At 44.2% G+C, this 26,933-nt stretch overlaps 1 protein-coding gene across 1 annotated transcript; it reads right to left on the bottom strand.

The window, feature by feature from the left end:
• Positions 1-7,442: 7,442 nt before the first annotated feature.
• On the bottom strand, positions 7,443-10,874 carry LOC124648593 (histone deacetylase 8-like). Its single transcript, XM_047188323.1, has 2 exons — positions 10,619-10,874; positions 7,443-8,038 (listed from the first exon to the last, which is right to left on the bottom strand). The coding sequence occupies exons 1-2, from the start codon at positions 10,872-10,874 to the stop codon at positions 7,443-7,445; spliced, it is 852 nt and encodes a 283-aa protein (XP_047044279.1).
• Positions 10,875-26,933: the final 16,059 nt, after the last annotated feature.

The raw sequence follows: 26,933 nt of genomic DNA, 5'->3' as shown, positions 1-26,933 counted from the left end.
TGAAAACAGCGTTAGTCCGTGTTAGTTGCATCCAAAATACACAAATTAGAGGCAAAACAATAGCAAAAGTGTTCGGGAAAGTAGATACGTTTTGGACGTATCAACCCCACATACTAAATGGGCCGGCCCTTTAGCAGGAAAGTGGGACCACCAGAGTTTTTTGGCCCGGCCCACTATCTTGTTGGGCCGGCCCACTCGCTATATGGTGGACCCCACATACTAAATGGGCCAGCCCTTTAAGCTGGAAAGTGGGACCCACCGTGTTTATGGCCGGCCCACTATCTTGTTGGGCCGGCCCACTTGCTATATGGTGGACCCCACATACTAAATGGGCTGGCCCTTTAACGGGAAAGTGGGACCCACGGTGCTTTTGGCCCGGCCCATCGGCTTGTTGGGCCGGCCCATTTGATCTAATGTGGACCCCACGTACTAAATGGGCCGGCCCGATAGCGAGGAAAGTGGGACCCACATGCTAATTGGGCCGGCCCACTAACTTCTTGGGCCGGCCCGGTTGCTTTAATGTGGACCCCACTTTGTAAATGGGTCGGCCCGATAACGGAAAGTGGGTCCCACATGTCTTGTGGGCCGGCCCTTTTCCCGTTGACCGGTCAAACGAGTGCATTCGGCCCGGCCCACATGCTTAGTGGGCCGGCCCATTAAAGTTTTGACCGAGTCAACCTTAGAGGTTAGGCCCGGCCCACGTAACTAATGGACCGGCCCGGCTATATAGTTGACCGGTCAAACTAAGTCGGCTGGCCCGGCCCGCAAACTTAATGGGCCGGCCGCTTAAGACGTGGCGGAGCCTCGTGTGGGCCTACCATCTACCACGGGGTTTCGGCCGGTTAACGCCGTTAGCCGCCGGTTAACGGTGTACGCCACGTGTCGGTTGCATGACGTCGGCGGTCAACGGGCTCCCGGAAACACTTGGGCAACGATCCGATTTTCCATGGCGGAAGGGCGCCCAAGCGCGACGGACCGAAAAAATCGTCGTAGGACTTTGCCTGACGCAGTTTCCACAACAGAACCCATATCGTCGGGTTAGGCCCATAGGCGACGAAAAATACCCCTCAGCGGACGATTTTGAGATGTTGTGTATCAGAACTTTTCTTGTAGTGTATTGTCCTTTCATGACTTCATTTAGTGACTAGCATGAATAATGTGATGGACCTTAATATTGCAAAAAGAGCAAGGCAACTGGGTGCCCATCCCAAATAAAATATAAAATAAATAAATAGACAAATAATGCTCCGCACATTATGTACTAGAGAGATCCTAAATAATGGTGTGCAGTGGAGAACTACATGGGAGCCGCTCTTGATGTCACTATATGAAAGGATGATAGATAATTTGATGCCATTCGTTGACATAAGACATGCATACCTCTCAAAATATATTTTCAACACTCCTATTGCATTCAAAATAAAAAGCTCTAACACATGAGTAATCTTGCTTCCCTCTGCATGAGGCCTTTCTTTTACTTTTATGTTGAGTCTTCATATTCTTGCTTTATGCACCAATTAAGAGAGCAAGTTGTCATTCTGAGTATAATGTGCATAATACCAAAATTTATTATTGGTTGATTCATGATTATGATATTGCTTGTTCTTAAATTACTTGTATCTATTAGTCACCCTTTGAACTTTAAAGGTGGCCTAACATTTATGTTTTGCTACTTCATAAAGGACAAGCTGAGTGCCACTTTGCTATGTTTTCTGTATGCTTATAAGTGCCCAATTATTCATGATCCTTTGTTTGAGTTACTTCTCATGTTGTAACATAGTTGCTAAGTTCTATTGTTAGAATTATGTCTATCATGCCTATGTTTAGAGTACTTTGATCCCAGCTCACAATGTTTCTACAATAACTTATCAAGATTGTGTTGGCTTCATGTCACCTCAAAAATTATTTTTGTTACCACTTACCTACTCGAGGACGAGCAGGAGTTAAGCTTGGGGATATTGATACATTGCAAACGTATCTATAATTTTTTGATGCTCCATGCTTGTTTTACACCAATTTATATATGTTTTGCTTACACTTCGTTGTACTTTTATACATTTTCCGACACTAACCTATTGACAAGATGCCACAGTGGCAGTCCCTGTTTTCTGTTTTTTTGTATTTCAGAAAAGTTGTACGGGAAATAGTCTCGGAATTGGACGAAACAAAAGCCGAAGTTCATATTTTACCGTAACGAAGATGGAGTCCAGAGGAGAGACGAAGGGGCACCACAGGGGTGGCACACATGCCCTTGGCCCGGACCAGCCCCTGGCCGCGCCATGGGGTGGTGTGGCCCCCCAGGCGTCCACCGACCTCGCCCTTCCGCCTATTTATTCACGATCTCGGGAAAACCTAAATAACCGATCCTCCATCCACGAAAAGTTCCACCGCGGCCGCCATCGCCGATCCTAGCTCGGGAGGGTTGTGAAGCTCTTCCCGGCACCCTGCCGGAGAGGGAGATCATCACCGGAGGCCTCTACATCGCCATGACCGCCTCCGAAGTGATGCGTGAGTAGTTCATCTCTGGACTACGAGTCCATATCAGTAGCTAGATGGTTGTCTTCTCCACTTTATGCTTCATGTTTAGATCTTGTGAGCTGCCTATCATGATCAAGATCATCTTTATGTAAGCTACATGTTGTGTTTGCTGGGATCCAATGAATATTGAATATTATGTTGAAATTGATTATATACTTGTCATATGTTATATATGATCTTGCATGCTCTCCGTTGCTACTAGATGCTTTGGCCAAGTAAATGATTGTAACTCCAAGAGGGAGTATTTATGCTCGATAGTGGGTTCATGCCTCTAGTTTTCTGGAAGAGTGAAATAACTTCTAAGATTGTAGATGTGTTGTTGCTACTAGGGAGAAAACAACAATATTTTGTTTAAGGATAATTCTATTGTTTACTTTACACATATTGCATAATGCGATAATCTGTTGCTTGCAACTTAATACTGGAGGGGTTCGGATGATAGCCTGAAGGTGGATTATTAGTCATAGACGCAGTTGGGTTACAGTCTATGTATTATGTTGTAATGCCTAAATGAATCCCATAGTAATCATCTTGTCATGTATGGTCTTTATTCCGTCAATTGCCCAGCTGTAATTTGGCACCTAGCATGTTATTTATCTTTATGGAGAGACACCTCTAGTGAGCTCGTGGACCCCGGTCCTTTCTTTACACTGATAAAATCATCATGTTCTGTTTACTTACTGCAAACACTGTTCTCTTTAATTCCACTACAAACAAACATCTCTTTCCACACTATACATTTAATCCTTTGAGTTCAGGAAAACCGGTAAGATTGACAACCTCACTGTAAGTTGGGGCAAAGTATTTTGGTTGTGTTGTGGGCAGGTTCCACGTTGTTGCTGACGCCGATAGTGCGCCCTGCCACTAGTCAGCTAGCAATACCTTCAGAAGTCACGCATTTCTCCTACTGGTCGATTAAACCTTGGTTTCTTACTGAGGGAAAACTTGCTACTGTGATCATCATACCTTCCTCTTGGGGCTCCCCAACGGTGTGCTCTCTGCAGTCATCAATCGACGGGGAGTCGTTGGTACTGTCGGGGTGCGGGCGTAGTCATGGTCGTTACCCCTTTCTTAATAAGGCGGTCAAGCCTACCCTAGCCACGAGCTACATGCGTCTCAAGCATTCCCTCAACGCTGACAGCCCCTAGCCTCTCCCCGGCCTCCTCGTCCACCCACCTACGATGTAAGTTTTCCTCATTTTCATCTTCTTTCCGGTTTTCGTTCCTACATGGCTAAGTATTGATGAGATTCATTGTTTCTGGAATTGTAGCCTGAATTCGAAGCATGTCATGATGAGTATCAGTAGGCCTCTGCGCGGTACCAGAAGCTGCATACGGCCCACATGGTGTATGTAGAAATAAGTTTGAATCTTTATTTTCGCAAGTCGATGATAAGTCTCAGTTTCCCCTAGTTTGATGCTTTAATTCTACTAAGTCTGACATGTAACCTATCTTGCAGGCACTGATGATGTCTATGGCTACCGGTGGACGAGATCGGATCTAGTTCCCATGGCGGGGGAAATTGAAAGGACACGGATGCCGCCTAGAGGGGGGTGAATAGGCGGTTTAAACTTTTACGAATATGGCTTAACAAATACGGAATAAAACTAGCGTTTAATTTGTCAAGCACAAAACCTATATAACTAGGGTTCTGCTGGTGCCTCTCCGGCGACTTCTCCTGGTCGTTCTCCTAGTCCTTCTCTAGCTGGTTCTTCTGCAGCTTCTACTGGAGCGTCACCTCGAAATCGGGCTTCTCATTTCGCCGATTCACCCTGCCCGGATCCTTCATGTAGTCGGCCTCTGGCACTATGTATGCGCGCGCTAGCTACTACTATTCCGACTTGGGTTATATGTATTTGGACATTACACTCCTATGTGTATGTTATTATGTGCACTGTATATGCTATTATGTGAATTATGTGATATTATGTGAATTTGGGTGAATTTTGGTGATGTGAAACGAGCTGAAAACCTGCCTGGTAAATAAATAAAAAAAATTGGTCAGGGCTACACCGAGGGCAAAGCCGTCGGCGTAGCCTCATGGCTTGACCATGTGGTCAGGGCTATGCCGTCGGTGTAGCCTCTGGCCTGGTGACAAGGTATTGACTTGTCAATGCCTAGAGATTGTAGACTAGGGTTTTCAGGGAAGTAAAGGGCAAGTAGATCTCGAAGGTTCAGCCGGAAAAGTACTCGATGACTATGAAAATTAGGGTTGTGTCGACAATGAAATCGATGCCTTCTTTGTCCCTCGACTCCCCCTTATATAGGAGGCGGAGCCGAGAGTTTCGTGATATACAAGTTACAAAGTCCGGGAGATTATCAGAGTTCGTCCCGTAATAGTTACAAGTCAATATTCCTAATACAATTCTATCTTTCCAAACTATCTCCTGACTGGGCTTCCGGGCTTCATAATCTTCGGGTCGTGGGCCTTCAGTAAACCCGGGTACCATCTTCGGCAAGCCCATTGGGGATGCCTATGTCACCTGGGCTCCCTGCACTATATATGCTATTATGTGAATTATATGCTATTATGTGAATTTGAGTGAATTTTGGTGATGTGAAACGAGCTGAAAACCTGCCTGGTAAATAAATAAATAAATTTGGTTAGGGCTACACCGAGGGCAAAGCCGTCGGCGTAGCCTCATGGCTTGACTATGTGGTCAGGGCCATGCCGTCAGCGTAGCCTCTGGCCTGGGCTCCCTCCGCGTGACACGTCTCAGGCTATGCCGAGGGAACTACCCTCGGCGTATGGCACTCCCTCCATTAACGGCGACGGCGCGCCGGCAGCCTGCGCCGAGGGCTCGGACACCGAGGGTCGCACGTGACCGTCGGCGTAGGAGGCGTACACCAACAGTCAGCCCTACACCGACGGCTGGCGTGTCTCTGCCGAGGGAAGTGGATGCCGAGGAGGTACGCCGAGGGCTGCCGTCGGCGTAGCCTATACCGACGGCCAGCCCTGGCTACGCCGAGGGCAGCCGGCTGTCGGCGTACACGTCGATCCCGAGGCAGCCTCGGCACCCGGCAGCCGAGCGCGCCGAAAATGAGCTGATCACGGCACATCCGAAGCGGAAGAGGAAGGCATGCCATGCAGGTACCGTGGCGGAGCACATGTTTGCTATTCCAAGATCAGCTGAGATAAATTATATGCAGCCATGCCGGTACAATACGATGCGATGCAAGGGGGCAGGAAGAGGCCAGCCGTCATTTATTCCTTCCATGAAAACATTGATTATTTCCAGTATTTTTCTGTGGCACTGTCTGCTTTTGGGACAGATATATGCTCCCTTCAACGGACATTACGCAACAGAAGTATGCTCTGTTGAAACGATGAGGAATGTGGCAATAATAGCTAAACATACTTACTGCACGATCAAGACTTGCCACTGCATGGTTGGCGTACAGATGTCTGAAGACTTTCTACACTAATGATCAAACTGCTCAAGGAAAAAACTCTGACTTCTTATCTGTACCACCTCCTCTTACAGGATAAAATTCACATGTCAAATTTACAAGACTAGAGGCATACAGATAAGTGGTGATCCAAGAGATCTTTGGCATACTTTATTTTAACACTGAGATCTTGACATACTTTATTTAAACACTGAGATATTGGCATACTGAAACTCAGCAAGTACCAATTGACATTGCATGACAAACATAGAACAAGACATGTACGATAACTATGCGGCCAAGAACGCAGGTCTTTTGCCGAGGGAGATGCGGGAAATATAAAGTTGCTTCTTTCCGCTATAGTTGAAGACTATAGCATTATTTTAAACCGAGGTTGTTCACCGTCCCAATTTCAGAGAGGTGTGCCTTTCTATATGTCCTTCAAGAAGGGAATGGACTCTCTCCAGAATTTCTTCAAGACGTCGACCTCTTTCACGGCGTATTTCTCATCCTCTGGATAGAAGGCGATTGGGTCATCCAGCAATGGGGCTTCAAGGTTCAGAACACCTTCTAGAGTCGCATGCAGACAATATGCTGAATAACTGATGTTGTAACCTCCTTCCTGGACAATCAGTATTTTCCCATCGCTGTGCCGATTAGCCATGCTCCTCATTATTTTTCCAATTCTCCTATAACCTTCCATGGTTAGGCACTGTCTTGCAAGTGGATCGAACTGCATGAAAAATACTCACGATTACTTGACTTGTACAACAGACTCGTGTAGCTCTTTCGTGCAAAAAAACAAGGATTAATACAGTTTAAGACAAGAGGCTATGCATACATGGTCACTTCAATCTTCAAGGTACAACTGCTCGTCTTTAATTTAATAGTACTCCCTCTAGTGTCTTTTAATTGACTCGAATTTAATACAAAGTTGTACAAAATATAGTTTGCCTAAATTAAAAAGAACCGGAGGGAGTATATACTTTCCACCCAATGTATGATAAATATAGTTTATTGTTAATTAATATGTAACTTCAGTTCCACCACATTTGAGGCCGGGGCTTACCCCATTTCAAAGAAAAAAGTTCCACCACATAGATTGCCTAAATTAACGAAGAGAAAACAAGTTAATTGCCATAAATTTAGTCATCCCCATATGTACCTGTATATTTGTTGTTTCGCTTTGTATGATGTATTTATAATCTTCACATTATATTATACAAGATGGCAAACATAGGGTAACAGAGCGTAGCTTAGTTGGTGGAAGATGTGAATGCCACCGAGGTTTGAGTTCTCCCCCACCCATTCAAGTGTTGATGCATATTTGTTCTATCAAAGAAAAGTTGCCTAGTTCCTCCTAGGCAGTCTATTTCTTTTTACACAAGATGGCAAGTGTTAACTATAAGTTTACTTACGAATATGTTCCGATTGTTAGAATGCGCAACTGCACATGATCTAGCAAGATTGATGAATATAAGTTGTGATGAACTAAGTAGGAAAAAATACATAACTTCAACTTACCGCGCTAGAGTCTTGGCCAATAACAAACACCAAAAGCTGAGGTTGAAACTTATCAATTGCTGGGACAACCAGTTCATTCACTGCATATTCATACCCTGCATCCCCACTTCCATTAGGCAGAGGTATGTTGAGGTTGTATCCAAGCCCCTTTCCTTCACCAATCAAATCAGCTGAGCCACTCTGCGCATGTGAGTATGACGGATCCCAGGAGCCATGCTTCATGTGAAGAGAGATGGTCAGCACGTTGTCTGTTTGGTAGAAGCGTTCTGCGGTGCCATTTCCATAGTGCGCATCGATATCAACAACGGCGATCTTTGTGAGGCCTGAATCTAGAGCCAGCTGCAAGGCAAGACCCGCATTGTTCAGAATGCAGTAGCCGTCGGCACGATCCGGGTGCGCGTGATGGCCAGGGGGGCGGACCAGTGCGTAGGCCATCTTCCCACGTCCATCTAGTATGTGCCTCGCCGCCGATAAGGTTGTTCCAGCAGCCAGAAGCGTTGCACCCCATGAGCCAGGGTTCAAGAAAGTGGTCTTATCGAGTTTCTTGCCCCCGCTGGCGTCCGCTTGCACGAGCTCATCAATGTATTCTGTCAACCACAGAAAATAAATTTGTCAAATTCCTACAAACATTTATTCTTTCAGTGTAAATTTGTTAGATCTATAGGGCCTGTCATCCTAGTAAATCTACTTATACCTGCCACATAGTGTTGCTAATATATTTGTCAAATATTTAAACAATGCGATCACAGGTATAATATACTTAATTATTAGGGTGCAACACTGGCTGTGTAGAAATGAGAAGGTTTTTAAAGATAAAAATTATCCTGTCATGCAGATTATATACCGATGCACGGGCGCTACTCTGTTCGTGGGCGTATCAACGACGTGTGGAGAATCACGATCTATTTATAGAGATATATACAACGGTTTGAAGGACACGATGAGAGGTATTTTTATCCAACATAGATGACAGCGTAATCTTCAGATCGATCCTCCATCCTTTATATGGCATTACAGTTTCTATGAGGATTACTTTGTATTACGACTTTTTTTTATCTTTTGTTTAACTGAATTTTATTGGCTATGTTCATCCTAACTATGTACATGCCGGTGTACTGCTTAAACCTTTTAAATAATAAAATATCCTTTATAAAAAAAAGTTTGGCAAACCGATACGAGTTCTAGGTTATATGATTTTGTGGAGTGCGGATTTGCTAGATGTCATAAGGCACCCCGCCACTATTTGTGCCCTACTTTGTTGGAGATTTGTGTAAAGTCCACCCAGTCAAAGCCTGTGCCCCATTTTCTTTTAAGCCCCCTCCTCCCTAGAGTTAGAAATTCATGCACTGTCTGCCTAGAGTTGATAACCATACCGACCTACCTGACCCCTCTAACCCTAATCCATCCCTCCTGGAGCGTTCTCTCCTGCTCTGGCCGCCTCCCTCTTATTTCTTCTCGTCATGGCCATCCCGCCTCCTCCCTCTCCTTCCTCCTCGTCACACCCCTCTCCGACAGACATGCGTGGCGACGGACCGCATGCCCGCGGTGGCTGCCCATCTGAGGACGACCCCACGGAGCGCCTTCGGGAGCTCGCATCTTGCCATGTGTGGTGCCCCCGGGAGCTTGCCTCCGGAAACGCGCAATAACTTTGGGTGCTCGCCTCCGACCATCGAGGTCGGCGCCCTTCTCGAGCACTCCACATATCAGGGCAAGGCGGGCTTGGATCTAGACCTCTTTTTCTAATTTTTAATTATTTTTTTTCTCTTTTGGCGAGACGGACCTAAGTTCCTGGTCATGCGTTCCTACCATGAAACATATTATTTCTTCTTTTCTAGATCTTGACTGAAACAATACGGGTTCCGTGCAATTCAAAAAAAGGTGTGTGTGTTTCGTCACCGGTCGTTTTACTTACATACATGGGTTTGTGTGTATCCGTCACCGTTCGTTTTACTTTGATATTCGGATAAAAGGAGGAAAGAGAATGCTACTTTTTATCTACCACGGAGAGCGAGAATCTTGAGAATAAATCAACGGTGACGAAAACACCCACACCCTTGCTTGTGTGTATGTTTGAAAAATCATGACAATTTATATTGAACTTGTATGAACCTTTTTATCTCTGGATTAGATCTTATATATGCAACTTGCATGTTATCAAAATTTACACAAAAATTTTACAGGTTTTATTACAGATTCATACGTATGAAACTTGATATCAACTATTGCATCTTGTATGAACATTTCAAGATTCGATGTAGTTTTTGAACATACCGTTCACACAACTATGGACCTTAAAAATAATTACATGAGTTTGTATCTTCGACAAGTCTTAAAGCACATATGAAACTGACTGTGATGTTTTGAAGGCCGAGCTACATGTAGCTCTTTATTTTTAAAGATTCAAAATTTGTGTTTTAAAACTTTTTAAAGATCTGAAATAACATTCTGGAGGTAGCCAACCATGTATGCTATAATGGTGTAAAATATCAATATAAACTAATTTATATTTTAGGGTACATAAAATTAATAAAATCTGATAAATTTTATAGTTTTAAAATATGCACTATTAACTGTAAAATTTATAGGGATTTGTTTTTTTGTGATGAAGTAGTTCCTTAAGAAAGGGAGCCTTGGCGCAATGGTAAAAGTTTCGGGTTTAAGTTGTGGAAACAGTCTCTTGCAAAAACTGAAAGGACAGACTGGTACAATAATCTATTGTGGTCTAACCCTTTCCCGGACCTCGCGTGAAGCGGGAGCTTCATGCACCGGGCTACCCTTTATGTGTAGAATTTTATTTTAGATTTTTTAAAACTTTAAAAAACAATGTTTAGTGTTTGCAAATAAAAGGTTAAATGTAGCTCGGCTTTCGTTTGAAGTTACCCGCATGAAACTGAGATATTTAAATTGTATTTGTGGTGAAACTTTGTTGTACGGACTTGTACAAAATATATTTTTTGTAAAAAAATACCTCCATCATTTTATTTTTGTATATGTTTTGTTTTCTTTGTTTTAATCTGTATGAGATTTTCTTAATTTTCTCTGTTATTAATCTCTAAATAGTATTACTGTGGGGATGATGGTGTTATCTTTTAAACTGTAGTGAACTTAAAAAGTGAGCTGGTGCATCGTTCTTACATGAGGGAATTGCATTTGATTTGGGGGCTGACCTTGGGTGTGGAACTTGAGGAGGTCGCTGGTGTGGGCGGGGCTGCCGGAGTGCCAAGAGAGGAAGGGCGCTATGGGCCCTCGGCGGAGGATGGAGACCATGTTGCGGACGCGGTCGGCGCCATCGAAATGCTTCTCGAGCACGTCGAGAAACCCCGGGTCAAGGCCCGTGTCAAACATGCCGCTGCCGGCGTCGTGGGCCAGCATGCCCTCGTGCCAGAACACCGCCAGAGTTTCCGTCGCCCCCGCAACCACCATGGAGGACGAGGATGAGTCTATCGCCGGCAGGCGCCAGAGTTTCTCTGTGGTGGTTCGTGTGTTCACCGGAGCTCGAGTTTGGCTCCGAGCACACAGAGAGGGAGGGACTATTTAAGACATTAAGCGTGATGCAGTATGAGCAAAGCGATGAGTACACAGTGCAAGCTGCCATTAAGAGTGACTCCCTTATGAGCAAAGCGATAAGTACACAATGCAAGGTGCCAATAAGTGTGACTCCCTGATGAGTAAAGCGATGAGTACACAATGCAAGCTGCCATTAAGAGTGAATCCTTGATGAGCAAACGATAAGTACACAATGCAAGCTGCCAATAAGCGTGACTCCCTGATGAGCAAAGCGATGAGTACACAATGCAAGCTGCCATTAAGAGTGACTCCCTGATGAGCAAAGCGATGAATACACAATGCAAGCTGCCAATTAAGCGTGACTCACTGATGAGCAAAGCGATGAGTACACAATGCAAGCTGCCAATTAAGCGTGACTCCCTGATGAGCAAAGCGATGAGTACACAATGCAAACTGCCATTAAGCGTGACTCCTCGATGAGCAAAGCGATGAGTACACAATGCAAGCTGCCATTAAGCGTGACTCCCTGATGAGCAAAGCGATGAGTACACAATGCAAGCTGCCATTAATCGTGACTCCCTGGTGAGCAAAGCGATAAGTACACAATGCAAACTGCCAATAAGCCCCTGATGAGCAAAGCGATGAGTACACAATGCAAGCTGCCATTAAGAGTGACTCTCTGATGAGCAAAGTGATGAGTACACAATGCAAGCTGCCATTGCATGACTCCCTGATGAGCAAAGCGATGAGTACACAATGCAAGTTGCTATTAAGCGTGACTCCCTGATGAGCAAAGCGATGAATACACAATGCAAGCTGCCAATAAGCGTGACTCCCTGATGAGCAAAGCGATGAGTACACAATGCAAGCTGCCATTAAGCGTGACTCTCTGATGAGCAAAGCGATGAGTACACAATGCAATCTGCCATTAAGCGTGACTCCCTGATGAGCAAAGCGATGAGTACACAATGCAAGTTGCCATTAAAAGTGACTCCATGATGAGCAAAGCGATGAGTACACAATGCAAGCTGCCATTAAGCGTGGCTCCCTGATGAGCAAAGCGATGAGTACAAGAAGCGCCATGCGTCTGCATCACCATGCAAGCTGCCATGTTTCAGTCACTCAAAACATGGTGGCCACGGCAGCCGTTGCTCTAGTCCAAATGGCCGACTTAGGGTGCGCCTTAGTTCGTTGTCAATAGCCGTGTCGGCAAAGAGATGCACGCAAAAGTAGCTAGGTTATTGCAACGGCTACACGCACCGACATTTCCAGTAGACCATTTTCAAAAAAAAAAAGTTGAAATTTAAAAACTTGAGAAGACGTCGATTTTTATTCAAATGTATACATACTTTGCAGAATTTTATGCTAAAAACATTTAAGAATCCTAATATGATGGTAGAAGATGTTGCGGTCGAGGCTGCCTGCGTCGTCCCTGCCATCGCCGCCTCCACCACCGTCATCGTCGCCCGCCCTCCGGCTCATCCTTTGGTGTCGGGGCCGGCGCCGACACACCACTAGGTCGACCCGAGCATGAAGTAAACTCGGACGGCGTGGTGAAGACCGGCGCACCACGATAATTGGGAGGAGGAGGTTGGTATTTCAGCTCAAAAAAAGGCTGGTATCCGTGTTGGACCAGCGTCTCATCGACATCTCACCCATGCCACCATGAGCATTGGCCAAGGCTGTTGTAGCGGCAGGAGTAGGGGCTGAAGAAGCGGGCGAGCTCCGTCTCCCGTTCCAACAAGAGTGGGAGCCACGGATGTTCGACCCCATGATAGATCTGCTTGTTGTGCCGGTGGCAGCTCGACCCGGCGTTGCGTGATCTAGGCACGTAGATCCACCCCATCTGCAATCGGGAGAACTACCTATAGCGGCGTTGGAGATGTTCCAGTCATCATGTAGTATTCTGAAATCCGGCTGCACCAGAAGGCCATGTTGGTGTAGCACCGTCGCTTCCTCCTGACGCTGGATGTGGACTCGTGAAAGAAAAGAAATAAGAAGCATTTGTGGAGCACATTATCGCTAATATAATCAGCCGAGATAATGTAGAAAAGAAAACGCATATGCAGGTATAGAATACGGTTCGATGTGCGATGCAACAGGTCAGCTGTCATTTCTTTTTTCCACGAAGGGGTCGATTCTTTCCAGTATTTTTTTATACCATTCATATAAGGATAGGCCGCCTCGTTAAAAACCTTCCAGTCTCCTTCGATACCCTGGAAGGAAAAGAGTGCGTCTAAAACCTGTTACCACATCAACCAGTACAGTTCTGTGTGACCAAAGTTACATCTTTAATTACATCGGGAATAATAAAACTAGGGGGAACGCAGTCCCAGAAAATAGAATTATTAGAATCAAAACAAGTTCTAGCTAACTTATGCGCCACCATGTTTGCTTCTATAAAACAATGTTGTATGGAGAAAGGCCCGATCCTGCTTGCCACCTGAAAGCAGTCAGAGAGCAGAGGCGAACCCAGGAATTTGTCGATGCCTAGGCGTGTCGTAAGCTGACTAATTTTTTTCTCTCGCACTAGTAAGCATGATATGAAGCAAATAGTGTTTTCAAAATTGTTTGAATTCGGAAATATGAATACAATAAATTACGCTTTCTACTATTCACAAGTTCATAACATATTTGAATATTCATAAATTCACAACACATTCTGTACTGACATTTTCGAATCGGAACAATTTTGAATTGTATGAACAATTTTAAAACTCATGAACATGTTTCAAATCTCTAGATATTTTTTGAATTGTATGAATATTTCTTGAATCTCCCAAAAAAAATTATACCTTTCAAACAATATTTTTTGAGCTAATATGAACATTTTTTGAATTTCGCGAAGAATTTCTTAAACCTTGAAAAGATTATCTTCATATTGTACGCCCATTTTAAGAATCTCGCAAACAACTTAAAAAAAAACCCCGCTTACAATATTTATGAACTTTATGATGATTCTTTCTCAAGTTTCAGTGTATAGAGATAACCGGACCTTTCTTTTTTGAGGGCGGGGCCTTTTCTCTGGGTAAACCAGCAAAAGGCAGCGGCAAAAACGAGCAAAACACAAAATGAAAAAGAAACCAGAACGTGGGCGGCGAGTAGCGTTGGTGGAGCGAGCTGCGTGCGCCTTGGCCCATCACCTCTTTCTCGCTGCGTCATTTTTCTGCTTCTGTTTGCTTAGTGCACTAGTGGAAAACGGGGCTATAGGCCCGGTTTGTCTGGGCCTTCAGTCCCGGTTTTCAAACCGGGACAAATTAGGCGGGACTAAAGGGCCCCCCTTTAGTCCCGGTTCAAAGTTGCACCGGCCTAAAGGCGGCGCCACGTGGTGCGGCCAGGGCGCTCGCGGTGGATGGCCTTTGGTCCCGGTTCGTGGTACGAACCGGGCCTGGAGGTTCTCTGCCGCGGCGGAGAATTGCTATTTCTCTGCCGCGGCACAGGTTTAGGGTGGAGCAGCGTTTCTCTGCCGCGGCAGAGAAACAGGGCGTTTCTCTGCCGCGGCGGAGTTTCAGCAATGCATATATATCATTCAAGAAACCACAAAAAATCGTCGTAAATATATAGACATCGTCAACAGTACACGTAATGCATGCATATTTACAATATAAAGCTAGTCGGATCTCTTTACTAAATCTATTAGCCTCTACGAAGTTGCTCAATATCTATGACCTTCGCATAATGCTCTCCACCTGGGGCAATGACCTCGGTAAGAAAGAATCCCGTGATTTCCTCTTGAATTGCTCGTATTTGATCCTTCGTTATGAGAGTGTCCCGCAGGCGTATCATCTATATTTAAAAAAGGAGATCAATATATAATATATATATATATATATATATATATATATATATATATATATATATATATGTATATATATATAGGGTTAAACTATTCTGCAGAACCGGTGCTCGGAATATTATTCCGAGCATCACGCCCTATATACGAGACGATCCGTGGAAAACCAGGAAAAACAGTGAAAGAGAAACAACCCGACCGACCCGACCACATCATCCCTCACCTCCCGACCTTCTCTACCTGCTCGCTCACCAAACGTCCGCAGCGCCCGCCGCCCCACCACCCGAGGTTTGACCTCGCCGTCGGTAGTCCACGCCGCCGCCCAAAGTGTTCCCGCCGCCGCCGGTCGCGGCCACGAGCCCCCGCGAAATCCTTGGTTCCCGCTGGATTTGTCCTGCTCCCGCGCCGGTGAGGAGGTTCCCTACGCATCCGGCGGCCAGGCTCCGGCGCCCCCTACCTGTGCGCTGCTGCCCCTCGTACACAGGATCCGCCGCCCCTACCGGCGCACGGCCGCCTCGTTAATCTCCGCTGCTCCTATCTGACGCCAGGAACTCCCGCTCCGTCGCCACGATCCAGAGGAGGCGCCCCAATCCTCCATCGAGCTCGTACGTCTGCAGATTCTCCCGCGAAGGCCCTACTCTGGTGCTACTCCATTCGGTACGCGCACGTCCTCGGTAGCAGTAAACGTCCTCAACAGCAAACAACAGTATACTTACGTATTCAAGTACGTAGCAGTACAGGCAGCTGGACGTAGCAGTTTATCCTCGCAAGAGTACACATAGGACTTGAGGCATAATTATGTTCGTCTTTTGACAACATAGAACCAGCCATTAACCTCTGTATCTTTCCTTGCTATTTAATTTTGGCCTGAACTTTTACTTGGTATCGGTCTGAACTTTTGAGAAGCATACAATTGTTTGATGCGTGTACTGGTGACTTTGTGACAAAATCGTAACAGTTCTAGTGGAATTTACAGAACAAATTAAGATGCATCAGAACAAATTCAGCTTCAACAGCGCACCTTTGCCATCGTGCCCCACCTCCGGCTCCCTAGCGACCCTGACGGTCTGTCACGGGAACGGCCGGCGATGGCCGCGCCTTGCTTCTCGTCCAATTCCCCATCTTCCTCTATTTTCTCTGTTAATCTCGATGGATGTTCAATGTTTTTTCTTGGAACAGGCAGCACAACTCCACGTTGGCAGGAAGTACAACTATTGTAGGTGGGCAGTGCACCTGTAGGAGAGCTTTCTCTTGGTTAGTTTCTTGCTGCTGCATATATGCCGAGCTCGCGCGTCAGGTTCCCTTTATTCTTGCAATTTGAATGCCACATGCTACTGTTGCTGAAGTGGAAGCTATAATCAACCTGAAGTTGCTACTTTCCTCTTGAAACATTTGAGTGAGCTGATTAAGATGATTGATCGATTGTGAAATATTGTTTTGTGTAGTTTGTTTCATGGTGTTTTTTCAATCTGAAATGTGTGTGATGTAAAGTTCAAATCTTGTCACTTTGTTCGTTGTGATGGGGATAGCAGGTTCGAATTTTACTTGGTGAGCCTGATATCGAGAGAGGTGATCGACGATGGGCGGACAGAAGGATGCGCACCACGAGGACTTCCAGCTCAAGGACACGAACCCGCTGTTCGGCGAGCAATGGCTGAAAGGCGCGTCGTGGCCGGCGCGCATCCTGGGGTGGTTGGGCATTTACAAGCCGCTGAGCACGTACGACCTGGTGGAGCAGATGTTCTTCCTGCACGTGCGCGTGGTCAAGGCCAAGGACCGGCCCCCGAACCCCATCACCGGCGTGCCCATGGACCCCTACGTGGAGGTGAAGCTCGGCAACACAAGGGCACCACCAAGCACTACGACCGCCGCGCCAACTCGGAGTGGGACCAGGTCTTCGCCTTCTCCAAGTCCCGCGTCCAGTCCAACGCCCTCGAGGTCTAACTCAACGACCACGACATGATTGGCCGCGACGACTACATCGGCTGCGTCAATCTTCGACATCGGCGAGGTTCCCACACGCGTGGCCCCCGACAGCCCGCTCGCCCCGCAGTGGTAGCACCTCGAGGAGCGACGCGGCGATGGCGCGTAGAAGGTGCGCGGGGAGCTCATGATCGCCGTCTGGAAGATGCCCGTTTGGATAAGTGTTGTGCCGCGCAGCAGCAGCACACGCAGTGGAAATCAGTAGTACAAGCAGACTTCAGAATAGCGGCTTGGGCGCTGATACCGTTCAGTGTCTGCTTCCCCAAGCTCCATAGCTGCCAGCTCGCTTGTTTCCCGCGTTTGGCAGTACATATGTATTTCGGAAATGCAGGCGAGTCGAATCAGTAATTTAGTACAGAGGACAGATGAGCGATACAAAGTACTAGCATTTAACACGAGCAGTACAACCGTCTAACACGAGCAGTACAAGCAATTAACACGAGCAGTACAACCATTTAACACGAGCAGTACAACCATTTAATCCAAGCAGTACAAGCAGCTTATTATAGGAAGTAAAAGAAACCAACAAAATCCAAATCTAGAAAAAACAAAAACAAAATCTCGTCATCCGTGAGGAAGTTCAAATAGTTGATGCGGAGAAGTGCAACCATTCAACACGAGCAGTACACCCGCTTAATATATGAAGTACGTACAAGAAAACCGGCAAAATCCAAATGTACAAAAAAAAATCCCATCACCCGCAAGGAAGTTCATATACTTGAAAATGAGAAGCACAACCATTCGGCACGGGCAGTACGCCCACTTAATATAGAAAAATACAAGAAACCCGCCAAAGTCCAAATTTAGAAAAGAAACAAAATAATCCCATCATCTGCGAGGAAGTACGTGCAGTGATTTCGAGAAGTACAAAGCGGAGACAACAGGAAGTACAAGCGGTAATTACATGAATTAAAAGTGTTCAAAGAAAAATACTCCCACCTAAGTTCACATAGGAAAAAACAATAATAATCCCATCACCCGTAAAGAAGTTCATATACTTGACAATGAGAAGTACAACCATTCAACACGAGCAATACACCCACTTAATATAGGAAGTATAAGAAACCCGACAAAGTCCAAATGTAGAAAAAACAAAATAATCCCGTCATGTGCAAGGAAGTACGATCAGTGATTCCGAGAAGTACATGCGGAGACAACATGAAGTACAAGCGGTAATTACATGAAGAAAATACCCCCACATAAGTTCACATAGCAACATTGTGAAGTTCAAATATTAAGATCCGGGAAGTGCACAATCTCTTAAAATAGAATATAGGGACAATCTAACATTATCATTTTGAAGCACACATGCTAGTTTTTGTAAAACACACTAGTATCAAAATATTTCCAGGAAGTACAACCACGAAGGCCAAGCAAGTACAAGGACATGTCGTGGGAAGTTCGAGATGCGCGTGGTTGTGCTCGAGCATTTTGTCTGGCCATGGACCTCAAACGAACACCGTATGAGAAACTTATAGTTATTTTACTGAACACTTTCGTGAAACGGCGCCGAGAAGTACAACCGCATTTCCCTAGAAGTGCAAGTTCGTGTCGAGGGAAGTTCAATGCTCGTTTTTACGGGCGGAAATATATTGTTCAAATCTCGTCGATTTGATCACCAACCACTTCAATCATTGTCACCAAAAGCTTTATATGGTAGATTATATGTCTAATTTCATTACCTACAACATTTTACAACAAATAAATGGATCTAATCTATTAAATTTAAATTGTTATCCCACAAAATATACCGGAAACATGATTTCAAAACTTCTAAAATTACTTTCAAATCATTTGGAGTTGGCAAAAATGGTAGATACAAAATAGATGCGCCATTTTGAGACCTTTCCAACCGTATATCATTTGCATTGTTTAAATATACCGCATGGAAATCACGGGGAAAATCATTCGGTGCCCGTCACATAAAAAAGACGGACAGTAATTCATGTTATTCTATTAAACTGTAAGGAATTAGAGAAAACAATTGGAATAAGAAAGTTGCGCCTAGTCCATAGCTTTCCAACGCCATATCATTTGCATCGTTCCGATATACGGTTGAAACAAACCATCCAAATTACTCTCCGCTCGTTTTTTGAGTACGTCCGAATTTCCGTATTTTCAAAATTGTTCAAAAACTGTGAGGATTTTGAAAAAACATAAAACATGAAAAAGTTGCGAAATTTCGTTATCTTTCCAACGGTATATCATTTGCAGAATTTCGATAAGCGATTCAAAAATCGAACTAAAAGTTCGTTTTCTGGCCATATAGAAGCGTTTTCGTATTTTCAAAATTAAATTTAAACCGTGCAAAATCTGTGAAAACTGTGAACATGAAAAAGTTGCGGTTTTTCATTATCTATCCAACGGTATATCATTTTCATAGTTACGACAAATGGTTGAGAAACACGAAGTAGAATCAGTAGCTCGAAGAAAATGGGAAGTTCGGTAAGTTCGACAGAAAGTTGAACCCTGTTATCCGGGAAGTACAACCTTGTGTCCAGGGAAGTACAAGTCGGTGCTCAGAATATTATTCTGCAACCGGTTGCAGAATAGTGCTGGTATATATATATATGAATGGAACTCAATACAATTGATGGTACTAAGATTAATTGTGAAAATTTGTTATCGTACACGAGTGTGGTGTATACGGGCATCCCCACCCTTGGGACAGGCCATGTCACGAATGAAGTTTACGTAGTATCCACATAAGTTATTCTCGGGTTCCTGCCTCATACACTTTACGAAAAAATAGTTCGGTCAAACTAATAATCAAGCATCGTATTGAAAGTAAATATCATATATAGAGTTTCACGGACATAGCTATATATATAGTACTACTTACAGGGTAATCTTGAAATGTAAGCTCCGGTTTCCATTTACCCGGAACAGTATTGATGAACCGTTTCCAAGCCCTGCCCGGCAAAAAATAATGAGTAAATAAGTTATTGATTAGTTGATGATATCGTCGAATTAGAACAGATGAAGATGCCAATACGAAATTGATTGAAATTACCTCTGGAGGATGGCAGCCATGTCCGCCCATTCCGCATGTTCTTTACGTTTCGAGTCCATGACATTTACGACTCCTTTGTGAAGATCAATGATTAGGAGAATAAAGTGGAATCTGCACAAGCATAGCTCAATGATTACGAGAATAAAGTGGAAGTCTGCACAAGCATAATGTATATTATATATAACACTCACTTGAAGTTGTAGGGAAAGAATATATCCTCTTTGTTTGCTTGCTTCACTAAAAACATTACCATGTTGTCCTCTGTGTCCTTGGGGTACTGTAGAACCGTAACTTCATGAACTGTTTCTGGGACAATGAACCCCAGCTCGAGGAGCTTGCCTCTTTTGCATTCGAGCTTCTTCATTCTGCATAATTAAATGTATAGCGTACACAAAGAATATAGTGAGGATAATTGTTAGTGCAAATGAATGAGCTGAGCTACAGACTTAATTACATAAATAAATCGCTTACAGGCAGTACCAACTGTTCTCGAGGGCGTCTTGATTGAATAACTGAAACAGTTCTTCTAACTCAAGGTTTATCTCCTCGTCCCCCCGGAAGTAATGCTCATCTCTAAGATACACCGTGAGGTATCGATCACCTCTTCGACAGGCTTTCAGGTACCTTCGCATCTGAGTCCCTAGACGCGCGAGCTCGCCAGGTTTGACGAGATCAGATCTGTATCTATACTTGTTTACGACTTGAGCCGTTGGATAGTAATCTTCGTACTCAACTGATGCTCCCTGAGCTCTAGCCTCCCGTTCGATCATCGATGCCGTCTCTGGATCATTATAGGGCTGCACGACGAAGTGGGGTATGGCCTGAATGTCCAGCTGTCCAAGCTGGGCGACTTTTTTTGCTTTGCTCGCTCTAGAGGACTGTCCAAGAGAGCGGTCATAATCAGCTCTCAGCTCAGGTCTCTTCATTCTCGTCTCGGCAAAGTGCTTCACTGTATGCGGTGGAATAAACATCTTCTTCGGCGCATGATGTCTACGGGTGCTTCTATTCTTGTAGACAGTGTTAGGCCTCCAAGAGCAGAGGTTTTTGTAGAACAGCAGCAAGTTTCCCTTAAGTGGATCACCCAAGGTTTATCGAACTCAGGGAGGAAGAGGTCAAAGATATCCCTCTCATGCAACCTTGCAACCACAAAGCAAGAAGTCTCTTGTGTCCCCAACACACCTAATAGGTGCACTAGTTCGGCGAAGAGATAGTGAAATACAGGTGATATGAATAAATGCGAGCAGTAGCAACGGCACCAGAAAAGTGCTTTGCTGTCCAGGACTGGTGTGTGGTTGATGGTGGTAATATTGCAGGCAGTATAAATGCAGTAAAAACAAGAAACAAGCAGCGATAGCAGTATTTAGGAACAAGGCCTAGGGATCATACTTTCACTAGTGGACACTCTCAACATTGATCACATAAGAGAATAGATAGATAGATGCTAGACTCTACACCCTCTTGTTGGATGATGAACACCACTAACTGTGTAGGATTACACGAAGGTTATGATGGCATGTCACTTCAGAAATTATCTTTGTTATCGTTTTACCTGCTCGGGACGAGCAGAACTAAGCTTGGGGATGCTTGATACGTCTCCGACGTATCGATAATTTCTTATGTTCTATGCCATATTATTGATGATACCTACATGTTTTATGCACACTTTATGTCATATTCGTGCATTTTCCGGAACTAACCTATTAACAAGATGCCGAAGTGCCGGTTCTGTTTTCTGCTGTTTTTGGTTTCGAAATCCTAGTAACGAAATATTCTCGGAATTGGACGAAACGAAGACCCGTGGGCCTATTTTTCCACGGAGCTTCCGAAGACCGAAGAGCATACGAAGTGGGGCCACGAGGTGGCGACACCACAAGGCGGCGCGGCCAAGGAGGGGCCCGCGCCGCCTATGGTGTGGGCCCCTCGTCGGGCCCCCGACTCTGCCCTTCCGCCTACTTAAAGCCTCCGTCGCGAAACCCCGAGGCGAAAAACCACGATACGGAAAACCTTACCGAGACGCCGCCGCCGTCGATCCCATCTCGGGGATTCGGAGATCTCCTCCGGCACCCTGCCGGAGAGGGGATTCATCTCCCGGAGGACTCTACACCGCCATGGTCGCCTCCGGAGTGATGAGTGAGTAGTTCACCCCTGGACTATGGGTCCATAGCAGTAGCTAGATGGTTGTCTTCTCCTCATTGTGCTTCATTGTTGGATCTTGTGAGCTGCCTAACATGATCAAGATCATCTATCTGTAATACTCTATGTTGTGTTTGTCGGGATCCGATGGATAGAGAATACCATGTCATGTTAATTATCAAGTTATTACATATGTGTTGTTTATGATCTTGCATGCTCTCCGTTATTAGTAGAGGCTCTGGCCAAGTTTTTGCTTTTAACTCCAAGAGGGAGTATTTATGCTCGATAGTGGGTTCATGCCGCATTGACACCTGGGACAAGTGACGGAAAGTTCTAAGGTTGTGTTGTGCTGTTGCCACTAGGGATAAAACATTGGCGCTATGTCCGAGGATGTAGTTGTTGATTACATTACGCACCATACTTAATGCAATTGTCTCGTTGCTTTGCAACTTAATACTGGAGGGGTTCGGATGATAACCTGAAGGTGGACTTTTTAGGCATAGATGCAGTTGGATGGCGGTCTATGTACTTTGTCGTAATGCCCAATTAAATCTCACTATACTTATCATGTCATGTATGTGCATTGTTATGCCCTCTCTATTTGTCAATTGTCCGACTGTAATTTGTTCACCCAACATGCTTTTATCTTATGGGAGAGACACCTCTAGTGAACTGTGGACCCCGGTCCAGTCTTTAAATACTGAAATACAAATCTGCTGCAATACTTGTTTTTACTGTTTTCTCTGCAAACAATCATCTTCCACACAATACGGTTAATCCTTTGTTACAGCAAGCCGGTGAGATTGACAACCTCACTGTTTCGTTGGGGCAAAGTACTTTGGTTGTGTTGTGCAGGTTCCACGTTGGCGCCGGAATCCCTGGTGTTGCGCCGCACTACATCCCGCCGCCATCAACCTTCAACGTGCTTCTTGGCTCCTCCTGGTTCGATAAACCTTGGTTTCTTTCTGAGGGAAAACTTGCTGCTGTGCGCATCATACCTTCCTCTTGGGGTTGCCCAACGAACGTGTGAAATACACGCCATCAAGCTCTTTTTCCGGCGCCGTTGCCGGGGAGATCAAGACACGCCGCAAGGGGAGTCTCCACTTCTCAATCTCTTTACTTTGTTTTTGTCTTGCTTTATTTTATTTACTACTTTGTTTGCTGCATTATATCAAAACACAAAAAAATTAGTTGCTAGTTTTACTTTATTTACTGTCTTGCTTGCTATATCAAAAACACAAAAAAAAATTAGTTTACTTGCATTTACTTTACTCATCATGTTTCCTTTTAATTTTACCGCAAAAAACATACCGGTAGGACGAGGGTCTATAATTGGGAGGAACAATATAGAAGAATTTTTCACCCATATTAGTACCGTTGAAGATTTTGAAGACAGACACTTGGTAGAACTTGCTCCTACTTATGAAATTGCTGCTGCTGCTTTAGTTCGCCTGTTGGAAACTAAATTTGTTAATCTCAATCCTATAATCCAACACATGTTTCTTACACTTGGTGATTTGGAAGAGGGGGAAAAGAAAGATTTTGTTTTAGAAACCCTTCTTAGAGAATTTGGTGGTCTAGCAAGAGAGGCTAGAAAGGTCTTTGCTAAATTTAATATGCTTGGTTCTCATACTAATTTTGTTGGTCTCCTTGAAAAGATGGACATGGATAGAATAAGATACACTAATAATATTGATGATGGTGGGGAGATCAAAGCACCAATACCATGCAAACTCCTAGCTATGAATGATGCACTAGAAAATAACTATGCTTGGCTTGTTCCTGAAAATTTGTTCGATGAGAGTAGCAAGCCCAAGACTAATGAAAAGGGAGACGCTGAAACTTATGTATCCAATATACTATGCATGGTTGAGAAAACTCCAAACCCCGATGTAGGTGCACCACCCTTCGATAACACTTGAGATACACTTTCTGCGCCTAGCTGAAAGGCGTTAAGGAAAAGCTCTTATGGGAGACAACCCATGTTTTTACTACAGTATTTTTGTTTTATATTTGTGTCTTGGAAGTTGTTTACTACTGTAGCAACCTCTCCTTATCTTAGTTTTGAGTTTTGTTGTGCCAAGTAAAGTCTTTGATAGTAAAGTAAGTACTAGATTTGGATTACCTGCACGGTTACTGATTTCTTTGCTGTCACGAATCTGGGTCTATCTCCCTGTAGGTAGCTCAGAAAATTAAGCCAATTTACGAGCATGATCCTCAGATATGTACGCAACTTTCATTCAATTTGAGCATTTTCGTTTGAGCAAGTCTGGTGGCCTAATAAAATCCATCTTTACGGACTGTTCTGTTTTGACAGATTCTGTCTTTTATTTCGCATTGCCTCTTTTGCTATGTTGGATGAATTTCTTTGATCCACTAATGTCCAAGTAGCTTTATGCAATGTCCAGAAGTGTTAAGAATGATTGTGTCACCTCTGAACATGTGAATTTTTATTATGCACTAACCCTCTAATGAGTTGTTTCGAGTTTGGTGTGGAGGAAGTTTTCAAGGATCAAGAGAGGAGTATGATGCAATATGATCAAGGAGAGTGAAAGCTCTAAGCTTGGGGATGCCCCGGTGGTTCACCCCTGCATATTCTAAGAAGACTCAAGCGTCTAAGCTTGGGGATGCCCAAGGCATCCCCTTCTTCATCGACAACATTATCAGGTTCCTCCCCCGAAACTATATTTTTATTCCGTCACATCTTATGTACTTTGCTTGGAGCGTCGGTTTGTTTTTGTTTTTTTTGTTTTGTTTGAATAAAATGGATCCTAGCATTCACTTTATGGGAGAGAGACACGCTCCGCTGTAGCATATGGACAAATATGTCCTTAGGCTCTACTCATAGTATTCATGGCGAAGTTTCTTCTTCGTTAAATTGTTATATGGTTGGAATTGGAAAATGCTACATGTAGTAACTCTAAAATGTCTTGGATAATTTGATACTTGGCAATTGTTGTGCTCATGTTTAAGCTCTTGCATCATATACTTTGCACCCATTAATGAAGAAATACTTAGAGCTTGCTAATTTGGTTTGCATATTTGGTTTCTCTAGAGTCTAGATAACATCTAGTATTGAGTTTTGAACAACAAGGAAGACGGTATGGAGTCTTATAATGTTTACCATATGTCTTTTATGTGAGTTTTGCTGTACCGTTCATCCTTGTGTTTGTTTCAAATAACCTTGCTAGCCTAAACCTTGTATCGAGAGGGAATACTTCTCATGCATCCAAAATACTTGAGCCAACCACTATGCCATTCGTGTCCACCATACCTACCTACTACATGGTATTTATCCGCCATTCCAAAGTAAATTGCTTGAGTGCTACCTTTAAAATTCCATCATTCACCTTTGCAATATATAGCTCATGGGACAAATAGCTTAAAAACTATTGTGGTATTGAATATGTACTTATGCACTTTATCTCTTATTAAGTTGCTTGTTGTGCGATAACCATGCTTCTGGGGACGCCATCAACTATTCTTTGTTGAATATCATGTGAGTTTCTATGCATGTCTGTCGTGTCTGAAGCAAGAGAGATCTACCACCTTCATGGTTGGAGCATGCATATTGTTAGAGAAGAACTTTGGGCCGCTAACTAAAGCCATGATTCATGGTGGAAGTTTCAGTCTTGGACATATATCCTCAATCTCATATGAGAATAATAATTGTTGCCACATGCTTATGCATTAAAGAGGAGTCCATTATCTCGTTGTCCATGTTGTCCCGGTATGGATGTCTAAGTTGAGAATAATCAAAAGAGAGAAATCCAAAATGCGAGCTTTCTCCTTAGACCTTTGTACAAGGCGGCATGGAGGTACCCCATTGTGACACTTGGTCAAAACATGTGCATTGCAAAGATCCGGTAGTCCAAGTTAATTAGGACAAGGTGCGGGCACTATTAGTATACTATGCATGAGACTTGCAACTTGTAAGATATAATGTACATAACTCATATGCTTTATTACTACCGTTGACAAAATTGTTTCATGTTTTCAAAATAAAAGCTCTAGCACAAATATAGCAATCGATGCTTTCCTCTTTGAAGGACCATTCTCTTTACTTTTATGTTGAGTCAGTTCACCTATCTCTCTCCACCTCAAGAAGCAAACACTTGTGTGAACTGTGCTTTGATTCCTACATATTTGCATATTGTACTTGTTATATTACTCTATGTTGACAATTATCCATGAGATATACATGTTACAAGTTGAAAGCAACCGCTGAAACTTAATCTTCCTTTGTGTTGCTTCAATACCTTTACTTTGATTTATTGCTTTATGAGTTAACTCTTATGCAAGACTTATTAATACTTGTCTTGAAGTACTATTCATGAAAAGTCTTTGCTTTATGATTCACTTGTTTACTCATGTCATTACCATTGTTTTGATCGCTGCATCCACTACATATGTTTACAAATAGTATGATCAAGGTTATGATGGCATGTCACTTCGAAATTATCTTTGTTATCGTTTTACCTGCTCGGGACGAGCAGAACTAAGCTTGGGGATGCTTGATACGTCTCCGACGTATCGATAATTTCTTATGTTCTATGCCATATTATTGATGATACCTACATGTTTTATGCACACTTTATGTCATATTCGTGCATTTTCTCGGAACTAACCTATTAACAAGATGCCGAAGTGCCGGTTCTCGTTTTCACTGCTGTTTTTGGTTTCAGAAATCCTAGTAACGAAATATTCTCGGAATTGGACGAAACGAAGACCCAGGGGCCTATTTTTCCACGGAGCTTCCGGAAGACCGAAGAGCATACGAAGTGGGGCCACGAGGTGGCGACACCACAAGGCGGCGCGGCCAAGGAGGGGCCCGCGCCGCCCTATGGTGTGGGCCCCTCGTCGTGCCCCGACTCCGCCCTTCCGCCTACTTAAAGCCTCCGTCGCGAAACCCCGAGGCGAAAAACCACGATACGGAAAACCTTACTCGAGACGCCGCCGCCGCCGATCCCATCTCGGGGGATTCTCGGAGATCTCCTCCGAAGACCCTCGCGGAGAGGGGATTCATCTCCCGGAGGACTCTACACCGCCATGG

This window comes from Lolium rigidum, chromosome 4 (genome assembly GCF_022539505.1).
Source record: "Lolium rigidum isolate FL_2022 chromosome 4, APGP_CSIRO_Lrig_0.1, whole genome shotgun sequence".
NCBI classification, from domain to species: domain Eukaryota; kingdom Viridiplantae; phylum Streptophyta; class Magnoliopsida; order Poales; family Poaceae; genus Lolium; species Lolium rigidum.
This window is presented reverse-complemented; position numbering and strand designations above follow the sequence as displayed.